The 15,937-nt window shown below is 42.5% G+C and overlaps 1 protein-coding gene across 1 annotated transcript in view; it reads right to left on the bottom strand.

Annotated features, from left to right (window-relative positions):
* Positions 1 to 445: 445 nt before the first annotated feature.
* TNFSF11 (TNF superfamily member 11) overlaps positions 446 to 15,937 on the bottom strand; it is a 138,805-nt gene continuing 123,313 nt past the window's right edge. Inside the window, exons 3-5 of the mRNA XM_085620417.1 lie at positions 14,589 to 14,634; positions 6,678 to 6,770; positions 446 to 2,412 (exon numbers count right to left, since the gene is read on the bottom strand). Of these exons, the coding sequence (XP_085476543.1) occupies positions 1,979 to 2,412; positions 6,678 to 6,770; positions 14,589 to 14,634 (573 nt within the window). The 3' untranslated portion in view covers positions 446 to 1,978. The remainder of the gene's footprint in view (positions 2,413 to 6,677; positions 6,771 to 14,588; positions 14,635 to 15,937) is intronic.

The raw sequence follows: 15,937 nt of genomic DNA, 5'->3' as shown, positions 1-15,937 counted from the left end.
TACATTATACTTGCTTGAAAGCGGTGGGCAATGGGTGTTGCGGTGGGCGTTCTGCCACAAGACCCATTGATTTTGACGCTGCCCCATATTAAACTTGTGGGGTAAATATAGGAGAGCACCAAAATTAAGACCAGGAAAAACCTGGTATTAACATGGCGAAACGAGACATATTTAATTTCTCCTTGTTTCTGCTGTTTCTATTTGAGCTGCATTCTGCAGCACGCATAGAAACAGCAAAACACCATGAATGAATGTTTATGTGCAGGAAGGTGTCTCTTCCTGCACATAAACAATCATTTACAAAATGACAATTTACAACTTCTATGTGTAGGAGTTTCAAATCGGCATTCTGGATTGTTTATGAGCACGGAAGGGACACCTTCCTGCACATAAACAAACATTCCCACAACGCAGGCGTCATTGCACTATGGTGCAAGGATGCCGATGCTAGGGCAGCTGAATTTAGCGCCAGAGCAGAAAGAAACGCAGGGGTGCAACGTATTATTATAAATACGGTGCATCCTTGTGTTTCTAAAGTAACGGTCCACAGTGTTAGCAATTTTGGAGCTAACCCGTGCTCCATTACTTTTGTTGTAGATATGCGCCCAGGTCTTGAGTTTATTTCGAAAGGCTGGTTCTGACCTATCCTGTCTCAAGGCTAAAAGAGCGCTCTCCCGTCCGTTTTTACTCTAGGGATAGCAGCAAGTAATGGCCCTGTGGACTTCTGCAAGGTTGGTACAGCTTCACCAGGAAATGCAAGCAACGGGGTCCTCTCCTGTTTACGATTTCATGGCAGAGACACAAAGCTTTATAAGAGACTCTCTTCCCTAACTTCAATGCATTTAATTTCCAAGCGACTCAAAGGAATTATAGGAAAGAGATGCACATGATAGTTAGGTTTTTCCTTGGTTGTATGCTTGATCATGTGTGAGCAAGTTTGGTGGCAGCACGTTTATTACATTAAGGCACAATGTTGTCTTCCAATAAATAGCCTCACTGATATTTACATTTTTACAGAACATTCTTAACATTTAAAAAATGTGTGTCGCTTATGTTTCTGTATCATACAAAAATACACTTATGAAGGCAACTATCATACTTTTGCTCTCGTGATGCAATTCTACTTTTAACAGTTCACATATTTACATCATAACGAATATAATATAATCAGCAAATTCAAAATATTGGACTATATATGTCTTTTCAGAGCCCATTAGTGCATAGTTTGAGTTAGAAAGCAAAGATAATATTTTAAAAATATATAACCAATTGTCACAAACTTAAATTTGTATTTGATGATGATGTTAGGTAGTGTTATTTATTATTTTTGTTTTGTTTACTTATGTCAATAATCCAGGATAAAATATGATTTCCAAATGTAGCATGGCCATGCTTTGAGTTATCCAGTGTTTCTGGACACAGTATTATAAAGCCTCAAAATTCCAGACATTGGCACCTGTAGGGGTCAGGGCTGTGGACAGAGGCACCTCTGGCTCCCCGCCTTGCCCTCTGTGGCACAATGGGGATAGCACACAATTAGTCCCCAAGCCGGGACACAGCTGGAATGGCCATGAAAGCCCTCACCGCATCCTTGGACCACAACCGTCTCGCACCTCTTACTACATGCTCATAGCAGGCAGGCACATTTCAATACATAGAATAGTCTCTAGAATCAGGGAAAATGTGTGGATTTTCAACAGGTGGACTTGATTCTGCACAGTTACTTCCTATTCTGGAGACTTTTACTCAAAATAGCCAGATTTAGGCGCTTATCCACCAGCTGGTATTGGAAATTCTGTGCTCCCTATAACCAGGCACCTAAAATCAGGCAATTTGTGAGGAGGGTCATGATGCAAAAAGAAATATTTAGCAAACAAAAGTATGATAGTTGAACTCGACTTAATGAATGAAGGCAAATTATTCTTCATGAACATACAGTATATACACACAATGTACATAAATATAATATCGGAAAAACTCAAAGTTCTGTATTTGGTATTCTGAATGCACCGTAATATGTTGCATCTTGATGTGGATCCAGTAATGATGGGTTAGATACCTCGATAAATATTTCATCACCATCCCGTAGCCTAAAAATCCCTCCTTGGTACACTGAGTAAAAATGGTACGGTGAATTTCTCGACCAATATTTCGTGCTTCCGCCTTTCATGAGAGTTTCAGAATTTCTCCTTTTAATATTGGATTTGGAAATGTACAACATCAACTGAAGACCACTGTCCAGTATACTGATGTTTTCTGAGGTTTCATGATGTCTAAAACAGATATTTGCATACACATAGTAAAATCCATCTTGATTAATTTTCAGTTTTCCATGATTATAAGTCATGTTTGATATATTGGCCCAGCCTTCTTTATAGTTCCAGGAGGTAAGATTCACTCTTTTCTCGGGTCCTAATAACAAAGATAAAGAGTGTAAGCATAGGTAAACTATTGTAAATAAAATGCACTTAACAAATAATATGCCAAAATGTACTGTTATTAAACGGAAGAAGTAAGAGACCGAGCTAAAGGCCTGATTACGTGTTCGGCCATGGTGGAGGTACAGTGGCAGTCGGGGACCGTCGCACCCGTGGTCCGACAGTCGTATTACAAGTACGACGGTCGGACCGTTTTGGGACCACCCCAACCGCCAGGGAACCGCGTTCCCTGTCAGTGGCGCAGCGGTCTGGGGCAGCAATATGCTCGGCGGTATTCTGAGTTCCCCCCCACCAGCCTTTTTATGGTGGTGAGCCCGCCATAAAAAGGCTGGTGGTGGGGAAACAAAGGGGGCCCTGTACACTGGGATGCATGGAGGTTTGCATGCAGGCCCAGTTCCTGCACAGCATGGACTAAGCAGTCCATGAAAGGAACTTGCTTTGGCGCTCACTTTGCAATGCCTTTTTTCAACGGCATCGCCAAAGGACCGCCTGCTGGTCGACTTTGGCGGTGCGGGAGAGGGGCAGTGGCCTGCCGCCCTGCTCCCACACTCCCAAAGTTGTAATCAGCCCCTAAATATTTTGTGTCTTGCATTATGAGTTTGAGACATCAATTTGTCAATTCGAGTGAGCTTTGTGTTTAAACTTGAAACCTACATACAAAGATAAGGGTGGATGCACAACGCCAAAACGTCAGTCCAACTGTGAAAATGACTATAGTTGTCATTCAGTGGGCTCTCAGCAAAGAGGAGAAAATATAATGCTTACCTTTAAAACGGTTTCCAATAGGTTTAACTTGAACAACATGATATGTTTACAATTTTAAGCACTTTGGCTCCTATTACCAGTAGAACGGTGCAAGGTAGGGGCAGAACTAACATGGAAGGAATCCACAATTTTAGCCGGATTCCTCTTCTGCACGGTGCTATTTCTTTTTTTAAACACACTTTATTCGCTTTCCAGTTACATCCTATACAAAGGACTATAATATAACGATGTTTACAGTATTCCACATCTTATTTGATGATATACCATTACCTGATTACAATGTACAGTAAGCAGTTATGCAGTCTGTGCAAATTATAGCTAGTATACATGTATATAAGATTACCCAAGTGGTCCGGAAATGTGAATTATAGATAAACTCTTAACTATTGCCAACTAAATAAACCTGCCCCCCCTCCCATCGAGGTTCTAACATTCTTTTCCATGTCAAAGTGTTGTTTCCGTCCTGTGGCATTTACATGAGATTACAGACTATTGTGGGCGTGTCCCCCAGCCCGGTCATCTGTGCACTGTGGTGTTGCGTGCAATTGCACCAGAATGATCTACTGTGTGTTCAGGCTGCTAGATGTGTGATCAGGGGCTATGCCTTTGAAGGCTTCCATCATTACATACCACTCCATAGATATCTGTTTCTTCCACAATCCCCGTGCTTCCTCCCGGCGTAAAGCTGCACTTTCACCCTCCCCCCACACAACATTTCACTGTGCCAGGTGTAGATTGCAGGAGGTTTTGCCGACTTCCATCTCATAGTTATGGACCTTTTTGCCAGAATAACTGCAAGGTCATAAAAACGGAGCTGGACTTTATGGGAGACTGGCCACGTCCGGAGACCTAGCAGGCACTCTAACAGTAAGTCCTCAACATACATGTGTGTAGCTGTTTCTACGTGATGGCGGACCTCTCCCCAGAACCCTCTCAGGCACAGACATGCCCATAACATGTGAGCTAAATCTGCTTCCGCTAGCTGGCATCTAGGGCAGTGGTGTTGCATATTTGGGTACATCTGCTGAAGGTGGCGTGGTGTAAGGTAGGCCCTATGCAGTATCATGTATTGTATAAATTTAAATTTCGCGTTCCTTGTCACTTTTTTAGGGTGTTCCAGTATGTCAGCCCATTCCCTGTCTGTTATCTACTGCCCTGCATCCTCCGCCCATTTAACTCGTAAGGCATCAAGAGGCACTGCAGCATGTGTCTGTACTTCCACATATAACCATTTGATGAAGTGACTTCCTTGTCCCATGTAATACAGTGATTTGACTATTTCATGCATCTGGGGCTCCTCTCTCAGGTGGAACCAGTGTTTTTTCACATATTGCAGGATCGCCACATGTAACATGTATAGGTGATTTGGTGCCCTATTCTCTCCTACAAAATGTTCATGGTCCATTATGACGTAGCTGTTGAATAGCGCCACAATTGTGGCCACTCCCTCATCCGACCATGCCTTTAACCTGTGCCTCGCTCTGCACGGTGCTATTAGGAGTTTTTCCTGCCACAATGGGGAATAACATGTAGGACCTAGAAATACCAGTCCCATTATTGGTTGTTTTCCCAGTTCCAGCCAGGTTTCCAGACACAGGACCCTCCTTCTTTCCTCCTATCCTCCTACTTTCAGAAGACATTTGTGTACAGAAACACAGAGAGAGACACTGGCTGTGGATTCTCAGAGTTCCTTTCAAGTATCCAAAACCTAAGGTGCATACCACACATGAATGCCACATAGCTGGCCCAATAAGTATCAACCCTCCCACCTCCAAGAGTTTGTGATACTAAGGCAAATTGATACACCAGCTGTATGGAATAAGAGTAAATGGGTGCTACACGTAACAGCCTGAGTCTCCCCTTTGGTTACCAGCCAAATCAGACTGCCAGAGACCTCACAGTAAGGTCCTTATTTGAGTAGGGATACATTTATTCTGTCATGTAAGCAGTCCACATATCTCAGTTTCATTTGAACGCCAGCCAGTTCCAAGACATGGTCAAGGAGGAGAAAGGGACAGTGGGTATAAGTAGCATGAGAAATCAGAATACATGAGAGAACAAAGTCGAACTAGAGCTCATATTTAAGGCTCTCTTCTATTTCATTGGGACATGTCCGCAAGCAATACAAAGACTGGAAGGGGAAAACAGTCGTACTAAAAGAGCAATGGTTCACTAGCAAAATAATTAATTTTTTCTCGTCTGTCGATTTCGACAGACGAGAAAAAATCAATTATTTATTTAATTTTACCTCGTGGTCGTCTGTCAAATCCTACCCAACCCGGCCACACCGCTCTTACCTGCACGGGCCGCGGCTCATTGTGTATTTATTTGGAACAAACAAAGTTTGCTTTTTCCTGGGATAGCACTAGTCTAAAGACAAGTGGAGTGCTGTACCAGAAGGGAAACTGTATTATGGCTGCAGGAGGGAGTCCATAATTTTCAAGAAAGGAAACTTGTTCGAACCAGAGGGCTCCTGATTAAATATAGAGAATACAGAGCAAGTCCCCTTATTTGGATGAAGGGGTTCTCTATGGAGAATGAATAAAGCAGCTCTTAGCAGCATTTCCTACTCCAAGTATGTACCGTTCAGTATAAAAAAGTCCAAAAAGACAAGGAGAAACTCCCCTACTGGCATAGCTATGTAGAAGTGTTACATGGGTGAGTCTAGCAGACACTTGAAATCCCCCTCGGAATATGGCTTGATGAATAGATGCCGCAATTATGATTTTCTACAGTACAAAATTAACCCCTTTCTCAGTAGCAAGCCAGTACCTATTAGTGGCTTGTAGCAAATTTAAACTCAGCCCAACCACAAGGCTTCTATTGAGGCACCTATATTGGAAAGAAGCTCCTGGCATTTCATGTGGTCCCCCCAGACTTACATCAGACTTTGCAACTAGGAGGTGAAAAAACTAGAAGGGGACTGAGTTTTTTTGCTGTGGTAGATGGATGATCATGAACACGTACAGAAGACATGGCGGTAGATCCTCTATATGAGGTGTAGTATTTGTGTGTCACATGAGGCATTATTTACCTGGAGAAGGAGATAGAAGGGCTAGTATATGTACCTAGGATTTATCAGTGGGAGGCTAGCTAATGTGCTAGTGCCCCATTGTGAGGGACTTAGAACCAGTAATTCCTTGCAGGGACATATGTGTTAATGCTGCACGGAAGTGCATTGGAGTGCTCAAATAAATAAGACCTGTGAATTATCGCTGGTTTGTCCCCTAATTTAATGGGGAAGCCAGTGTCATACAACACAATGTTGAGTGGGTCCCCTTATTTTTCTTTATACTCTTCTTATTTATAAAGATCTAGCAAATACCTAGGAAATAGGAAAGGTACATTGTTAGATTGTTGTAAAGGCGCAGAATCTGGATAAGTGTGTATTTTTGGCAGGTATGTGATTAGAGGAGAGGGTAACAATGGCACAACAAACTGAACCCTCACTACAATGTAAAAGCTGAAACTTACCCCATGTGCTGTTGGAGAGATTGATTGTGAGATGTGCAAGAGGCCACTTTCCGTATTTGTTTTTCTTGGACTCCTGCAAATCATCCTCTATAACTGAAAAATAAAAGAAGAATAGGTATTTCAATTTAAAATAGAACTAACATTTCTTGGATATTGTTATAGAGCCCCAAAGAGGGCCCCTTGGTTGGAAACATTTTAACAAAGGTGATGCCTTAATTTCACTAGTATATGTGAATTGTGTATGTTGGAAGGCGGATTATTGGTAGGGGTAAGTGTGCACCTAGGACTAGCAATAAGGCCGCCAACACAATATAAGGTCCAGTCAAGGTCTCAATATATTAGCCTTTGGCTCAACCCTCTGTAGCTGGCTGAGAGTAGGAAGGCTTAACTCAGGACACAGGTGTGTGAAGCATTTATAAACACCAATACATTAAATAAGTAAGACAACACAGAATAAAAATACACAATCAATTTATAAACATAGGAAATATTTTTATGAATAAAATGACACCAAAGCAACACAAATGCAATTTAGGCAACTGGAGATATGCATTTTTAAAGAATAAACACTTTCTAGTGCTTAAAAACATAAGCCCCAACTTGGAACATTTGGTTGCGCTTGACCGTAACAAAGTCAAAGTTTGAGGGTGACCGCGATGGAGACCTGGTCGGGTACACTAAGCGGGAGGCCCCGTTTTTACACTTAGAAACTTTTCTCTCAACGTCGAGTGGGCCTCTCCAGCAGGCCAGATTCACTGCGGCTTCATTAGCTTGGTTCAGCGTGAGCCCCTGGTGAACTCCTGGAAGTCTTGAGCTCCAGAGATATCAGCAATATGAACCTGAAAACAAGGCCAGGTTGCGGTACGAGATAGTCAGCTTGATTCTCGACGTCGGGTTGGCCACCTTATGGAGCTTTTTTCAAAAGTTGCACCAAAGTTCTGAAACTTCTTCCTAAAGTTCCAGTTGGGGGTGTAAAGTGTCCACAACACAAATCTGAATTTTCAGCATCTCTGAGTTGCTACTTGGAAATTGGGGCTTCAGTTCCCACAACGCACCTGGCCAAATCCTTAAAAGTGTACTGGATGCACTCCAGGCTGGGGACTTCTCGGGGTAGATGGTGCAGGTGAGCTCTGTTAACCTGTGACTTTCAGGGAATCCCCTCCTTAATCCTTCTAGAAGCAAGGCAAAGTGCTCAGGGCTGTAGTTCCCAGAGGGCAGCAGGAGCAGTTCTTCAGGGTGCAGTCCTTCAGGGTGCCTAACAGGGTTCCAGCAGGGCCGTCCTTCTTCTCCTTGTAGTTTCAGGCAGCAGATCAGAGTTGCTATGCAGCTTTCACATATTTATCTAATGTTGTGGAGCGAGAAGCAGGGGGGCACCCCTGACAAATGGGGTAGAGTACCATCCAAAAGCATGATAGCTTCCTCCAAAGTGTGGCATATTCTTGTCCCACAAAATACTGCACTTTAAAATTCAAAATGGAGAATTCTTCTCCTTGGATGTAACAGCTGGCTAAGCCAACCTACTGCTGTCGCTCATTTCCCCTAACACTCCTTTTCCAGTCCTCCTGCAAATTCCATTCCTGGGGCTGCCAGCTGGCTGGGGGGCACAGGAAAAGGGGGTAGGCCTGGCTGGCATTCTTTACGATACTGCTCTCTTTGAAGCCCAGTTTAAATTAACCCAGCCCCTGTCCTGGCCTGGACTCTGCAGTTGTAGAGCTCCCCCATCAGATAACCTCACTCTCTGTGCAGGCCACTTATCCCCTCATCAAAGCAGTTTGGCTTAGCCTGTGAAGGGCTGGCCAGTCAGGAGAGTCTGCTTGAAGGCTGGATTTTGGCTCACAGAAAATAATGTTTCTGTATTACTTAGGATAAGTTCAACAGTGGCAAGTTGTTGGTTTTATCATTACCAATCTTCTAAGTCCTTGAAATATTATTTTAGCTCACTCCAGTTACACTGTATTAAAGAATTCCCATGTTAGCCTATGGAGCTAAAGTGCTATCATAGGGAAAATGAAATTAGTAGTTTTTCCCTCACAAGGACATATAAAACATCTTTTAAAATGTCCCTGCTTATTTTTACATGGCACCCTAACCTGGGGGCACCCAGACTAAACATTAGGGGTGACTTATATGTAAATATAAGGTAGTTTAATACTTTGGAAATACCTTTACATCAAAAGTCGAATTTGCATACAATTTCATTTTAAAAGCAGCTTGCAAAGCAGGGCTAACTTTAAAAATGACAGGAGGCAACACAGCTGTGCACACTTAAGTGCCTCCAAAAGGGCCTCTAAACCTGCATGCCCTACCATATAGTAGGGACTTACAAGTAGGTTGTCAGTCCCAATTGTAATTACACCTAATTACCATATACCTTTTTAATCAGAGCACTGGCCCTGGGTCTGGTTAGCAGAGCCCAGGGCGCAGTCAGTTACTAACAGTATCAGTAAAAAGAAAAAATGGGGATGATCAGGGAAAAAAGGATGACTTTGTCGCAATTTCCATTTGTTGGATTATTCAGGTTTCTCCCTCTGGATTCTTTTTGGGGAAAGGACTGCTTGCAAACCTATGAGGATTGCCTCCTAAATTATTTGTTTTGTCTCCAAACAAACTTAGCACAAAGTAGCATTGGTATTACGGCAAACAATTGGTATTAAACAAGGAATAACTAATAAGTAAAGAACAACTATCAAATAAACAAACGATAATCATCCTTAATTATGTGGCATACATATTTTGAAGTTCATTACAAAAGACACATAACGAGTGACAATGATCTCCTTATGCAGCCCACCGATTTCACATGTGCGCACACTGATTTCACATGTAATGCTCGTATGCAAATTCTCAAATTAAAATATGACCGTATACTGAAAGATATATTTCAGAGGTGCTTAATAAATGAAGATGTATTTCATCCAAAGATGGGCTCATCAGTTTGCTATTGTGGCTATGCTTAAAGAATAATGCACCAGTTACTTACCGTTAATTGATTTACTTCGAGTCCTATTCCCTCGCTTCAGTTCCTGTCTCTGCAGGTACCCATCACCACTCACCAGTGCAATAAAGAAGGCTCTTTCCCCCTCATCCTATTGATACACCACCCAAAGAATCAACTTAGACCAGTCAGCCTGGAAAGTAACGAGTAGAAGAGAGAGAAGCAAGGAATTGAAGCCTTCTGCTACCAGGAAAAAAGATTTCAATGTTAACGATCGAATGTCAACTGATTCGAGACGACCAAAGAGAGGATCTTTTGTGGTCTCCAAAACTAATGAAAAATCCCTACAAGGAAAAACAGGAGAGGAAACAGAGTGGATGTGATTAAATGCCCTGAACAAACACCAAGCTAGAATTTCATCATCTGCGATATTCCCTCATGTTCCTCCAAAGGTCTTGATTGATGTCCACTGTATTCAACCATGGGGAATAGAAACTCATGACACCCCCTCTCCCCCATAGCTATCAGGAGAGGAAACGAATAGTAGCGGGTACAAGTCAGTGCAACTTAGAACACTACACCTTTCTAATTCCTCAGTCCGTACAGGAATTTTGGAATCAGAGGGAAGGGGGTAAATGCATAAAGCAGGAACTGAGGCCACAGGCAGGAGAGATCATCTACCCCCAAGCTCCCTCCTCTCTCCACCTCAAGCAAAAGCTCTCCACTTGAACTTTGAGGGGGAAGCAAACAGATACTATTAGCCAAATTCCATTTCTCTCAAATTTGAACAAACATCACTGTAACCAAACCTCCTGGTACACAGGAATACTCCTGCTCAGACTGTCTGCACTCATGTTGCACACTTCTTGAATGCGGATTGCTGAAATTGGAATCAGATTCAGTTCTATCCAAGAAAATAATTGATCTGAGATCCTCCTCTTTCTCCCAGCTGAAGAAGCCGTTGGCTCCTTCGTTTAAGACTCATATGAATGCCAATTCCACTTTTTATAGGAGCTGAATGGTTTCCCCTTTTACCATAAAGTGTGCTATCTGTCCTTAATTGCCTTGGTTATAATGTCGTCCAACTGATCACCAAAAAGGCTTCCTTCCATGAAAGGGAATCTTCAAAGGGCTCAGTCTTCTACTACCTCATCCAGAAGTTGAATCTAGCCAGAGAAGTTGCTGCTTGGAGATCTAAACAATCTGTGCCCTCTTAGGTCGCCACCAAAAGTTTGTCGAAGTCTCTCACTAGAGACTGAGCTGCATAGGCTGAATATGTACCTGCTTTTAAAACAAGTTCTTTGCTGCAAAAGCCTGTCTTGCATTATCCACCTTCTTGCCTACAGAGTTTGCAGGTGAGAAAATGTCTCCAAAGTCCTTTTTTACTGTGGCTAGGATGGTAGGGCTCACCTGCATTTTGGGAGCAGCTAGAAATAGGGTTCAAGGACTCATTTTACTACTAATTTAAAATGCAATTTAATAGTCAAGTTGGATTATACATTATTAGTTTAAAATTGACATTTTTAGAAAGTTGTCATTTTCCTGCCTGAGCCAAATGTTCCTTTGTGTCAGTGTTCATAGTCAACAACATCATAAATAAACGGGTTGCACACCTCAGTTCGTGAAATTCTTCTTGTTATGACCATCAAAATTCGTCCTTTATGCGTGCTTTTTCACTGGTAATGTGCCTAGCCCAATCTGCACGTTATTACTAAACAACATCCTAATGGGGTTATCTTTAAACTCCAATGTGCCACTGGTTTTGGAGTTTAAAGATAACCCCATTAGGATAGTGTTCATAGTCACCCAGGAGCTGAAGGGCTCCTTGATTAGATTTGAAGTGACTACCAGAGGTGAGATAAAGGGAGAGGGGTTGGTCTTTCCCTGACAGGATGGCCATTTGAGCTGCACCGAGGAACCCAATTAACTTCAAAGGATGCTTACCCTGTCACAGGCAGATGTAGCTCACACCTGACCCTGCCTCCACTATTGTCCTGCTGACCAGCCAGGCACCACTCCTACTGGGTAAGGACCTATCCCCCACAACTGGTTTGGAGTGACCACAAGGAAGGGTGTGTCCATTAACATTGCCACAATTCTGGGTAGGCACAGGGAGCTCTGCATGGGAGAAGAAAGGTTATGCCATGTTGATGTGCAGCAAAACACATAGAAAGTGCTGCAAAGTGGGTAGGGGCACCCGTGGGAACTTTTGCCTCACTGCTTATGGAGTGCCCGGCAGTATCCTCCACGCACAGGTTAGCAGGAGGAATAAATGTGGCATCACCAGGGCCTGCTTTAATTCACTTCTGGACCTGTGGAAGAGCTGAAGAGGAATGGGCCTGCTGACTGTGACCTGAAAAGAATCTTTAAGACTTGACTGCTTTCCCTATTGTACCCAGGACAAAGAAGTGGACTCCAAGGGTCATAAGGCTGACATCCTGTTTGGGCTACATGGACACAACAAGCTCCAAGAGCGTTTTTCCTGAATTGCCAGCTGACCTGTTCCAACTGGACTGTTCAGGACCCTACTGCTAGCCTCTGCTGGAATGAGACTTGACCCTCAAGTGCTGTCCCCTGGACCCTTGACTGGTGTTGAAGTGTACTCCCCCTGAAGTTCCCTAAAACCTGGGAATAAAACATTTTGCTAACTTTTGGGTTGGAGAACCGATGGGGGTCCAGGACCAACCTGCCAAGCCGATCGGACGAAGATGCATCACAGTTGGGGCAAAGATTCAGGTTGCTCTGCTACATTCTCCTCACAGCAGCAAATGATCTGACATATAAATCCCTTAGGATATAATGGGATTTATATTTCAGTGGACGGGATATCGGTCACCATTGTGACACAGTAACCCGTCCGTCAAGATCTAAATCAGGCCCTAAGCCTGACAGTAGATATCTTCACAGGACAAAGACGTGATATGCTGTTTGTTCATATGGGTACATTTATACCCGTATGCAATGATGCACGATGCAAGCAAATGTGTTTGTATTTATGGTTTAGTGTATAAATCAAATAATTGTCACATTTTGATGATTTTCTGTTACATGTAATTGTGTTTATATGTATTGTGTCATTTTTCTTGTGGTTGGTCCTGTGTTGTTCTACATTTCTTATTCATGTTTTTCTATACTCCTTTCAGCCCTGACGAAGTTCAATTCTTTGAACGAAACGCGTTGGCTGAGACGTTCTCCATTTTAATGGTTGGATAACTACAATAAAGACTCTTTCTATGGAAAGAAAATTGACCACTTGGTGTGGCTGTATTTGAATATTTGGTGGTGCACTGCTCCAATCATTTTCGAAAGGCGTGAAAAGTGTCCTGCCGGCGAGGTACCTTCTCTCAAACAAATTTCAAATTTCTCACGCTCAGAGCTTTCCCGCAAAAGTCAATGGCTTCCCCAAGACTTTGTCCAGCGGGCTATCTGACGATATGGAGCCTTCTTTGGCCACAGCCTGCTGCCTTGCCCTGCTGAAGATTTTTGACATCCATCCCAGAGTCCAAAGGCAAAACTTTTCACCGGGATGAACCTGGTCCCTTTATCCGACCGGTGCTCATCTCAGTCGGCCTTAAACATTACCTTTGTCCCAGTCAATCGCAACCAGTTGATGCTTAATTCTTTTTGTGGCTATTTTGTACCTTAGACTTCAAAACCTCATATCTCTGGTTCTACTCAATGGAATTTTGTTATTTTGGTGCTGTGGTAAGTTTGAATGCTCAAGGTCCTTCAATTTATAGAAGATCAATGCTCTGATTTTCTTTTGCAGAGGCATTGCAAAGGATATATATTTGCCATACTGGGGAAACAATCCCTCCTCATCCTCTGGAACTGTGGGAATCCCACATTTTCTGTGATGTGTTTCAACACCTTAGGCACATCCTCCTTGTGAATATACTTTCCTGACAAAGAGGTACTGGTTAATTTAGTGACCAACTGAGATGAGCCATCCTGAGAAGCTGCACCACTGTTTTTTAAATCCTTGGGCTTTTTGGCTGTGTATTTCTCCTTCGTAACCAAAGTCTTAGAGACAACTGATTCAATATTTTTTGGGATTCTGCAGTCAAAAAGAATGCAGGAACACCTGGAGAAACCTTAGAAGATCCCAAAGTCCTACTCCATCTGATTGGTATCAGCTCCTCTTCAGATGAGGAACCTGATGAAAAATGCCTTCTTGTGGCACCTCTTTTGCCCTTAGTCCTGTCAATCAGTGACTCAATCGCCAGAAAAATGGGCTATGTATAAAAAAAAGAATATGAGTCTTCTATTGCCGGATGAATGTCCTACAGTTATGCCATCAATCAGAAACAAAACATTGTTTAAGCATGAAGAATGCATAAAAGATACTGCTCCAAGAAGCGACTTACATTCTCCTTTGTGGCAGCCCATCAGCTTTGAGAGAGCTACACTTCTCCCTGTAAGTCCTCCTGCTCGCTTCCTGACCTGGTAACACCTCCTGATATGGAAACTCAGCACCACAGGACTGGTCACATGTCTCCTAAGAGCTATGTGTTGGAAACCATTTGCGCGGCTTCATCCAGCACCGCAGAGGTGCCCCAGGGAGAGATGTCTGCCCCGCAGCATCCAGCCCTGCACCAAGAACTTGAAAGTGTCTCCACAGCGACATCTCCACACGTGGCTTCACCGACAAGTGTGTAGAAGCAAAGTCAAAACAAGACACCTGTGGGAAGTAAGGGGCCTTATACTTGCACTGGTGAACGGTGATTAGTGTCTCTAGAGGTAGGGTTACCTGATAATGGAATACATTTAAGCGAGGGAGGGAAAAGAGGGGAATTAATTTACCAAATAAAAGTAGCAATATATGAAGTGAACATATAGTGAAAACACACTTTCTTGTGTTAATCTGCACAACATTTAACCACCTTACAACCTTTTGTTGAACAGTCACCAGGTACAAGTGGAACTGTGGAAACATCCTTTCATGTAACACCACAGCTTATAAAACTGCTTCTTACCCTTCTCCGAAGTTGACAGCTGTTCCTTCAGTATACGTTCTACTTCCTAAAAGAATGAAAGATAAAAGCAGTTACGTGAAGAAGCTCTCTGTTGAGATTGTGAAAAAAAATACTTTAGAAAAGAAAACACGTATTATAAATACATTTAAGTCATTTATCAACAAGAATCTTACTTATTTTGTAATAATTACATTTTAGTAAAGGCCAAATAAATCTAATCTATGGAGACAGGTTACGAGTCCGTAACAGCTACATCCTGTGTTCTTGCTGCACAAAATGCCCAAGGTGGCCTGCTGTAGACATCTGTTTGCACCAACCATATAGCGTTTGAATCCCAATGGGCAGAACTGTCACAGACTTTTCTGGGGCCTCCCCAACAGTTATTGTTAGCATTTCTGGCAGGTTCATTAATTTGTTTGAAATTATTATTTTATCCATCAGCGACCATACTCTTCCATTCTTTCCTGAGTGCTACGCTTAACAGGTCAACCGGGGAGCTCCTGGGGGGGGGGGGAGTTTTTAAGTTTACTCCAAGTATAGCAACGAGGTCTATCCACTGACTTACACAGTCTTTCCAGCTTTTTACCTATCTAACCATCAGCCACTATGTGGATAAACAACTGACTTCTTGGCTATTAATAACCATCTATAAGTTCTGTTAATTCTAAAAAGCTCACATGCACAGTAAGAATGGTGCCCTGCTGCTATGATTTTAAGTGTAAAGCAACCCTTGCAAAACCTGACAGTTTATGCCAAATTGATCACATATTATCCATTTTCACTGCAACAGTTGCCCTTTTAAGTACAAATCGGTTTATGTCTATCGCTGCCTATGCCTTCCCATCTATCCATCTATTTCAGTCTCTGCATCTGCCTTAATGCCTGTTTCTGTCTGCCTCTAATTATGTTAACCCTTGTAAAGCGCATAAACATACTATTGAAGGGCAATTTAATCAATAAAATAATAGCTTAGCTTAGGTTGCTTTGGTTGGCATGACTAGGCCACATCAGGCCATGTTAAAGAATGTTAGGAGCAGCATTTTGCTGTGCTTGAGCTAAGCACGTTCATGTCATTATTCTCTTTCAGATAGCCATTTCAATTCAGATGCAATCATGAACTCTTTGTAATGAACTTCTTACATACAGTTTTCTAGCTTCCTTCCAGTTGAATGAAACGTGTTGATTTACAAGATTATGTCTGTTGAATGTGCAGAATAAGCTCACCGTGCAATGTTTGATTTCATGTTGATTTCCCCATGGTAATTAGCTCATGTATTTGTGTAACAAATCACACTCATTTGGAAGTAAACAATGTCTTTAGTGTTTACGAAGTAATAATTTCATTGGTT

This window comes from Triturus cristatus, chromosome 8, assembly GCF_964204655.1.
Source record: "Triturus cristatus chromosome 8, aTriCri1.1, whole genome shotgun sequence".
Lineage (NCBI taxonomy): Eukaryota > Metazoa > Chordata > Amphibia > Caudata > Salamandridae > Triturus > Triturus cristatus.
This window is presented reverse-complemented; position numbering and strand designations above follow the sequence as displayed.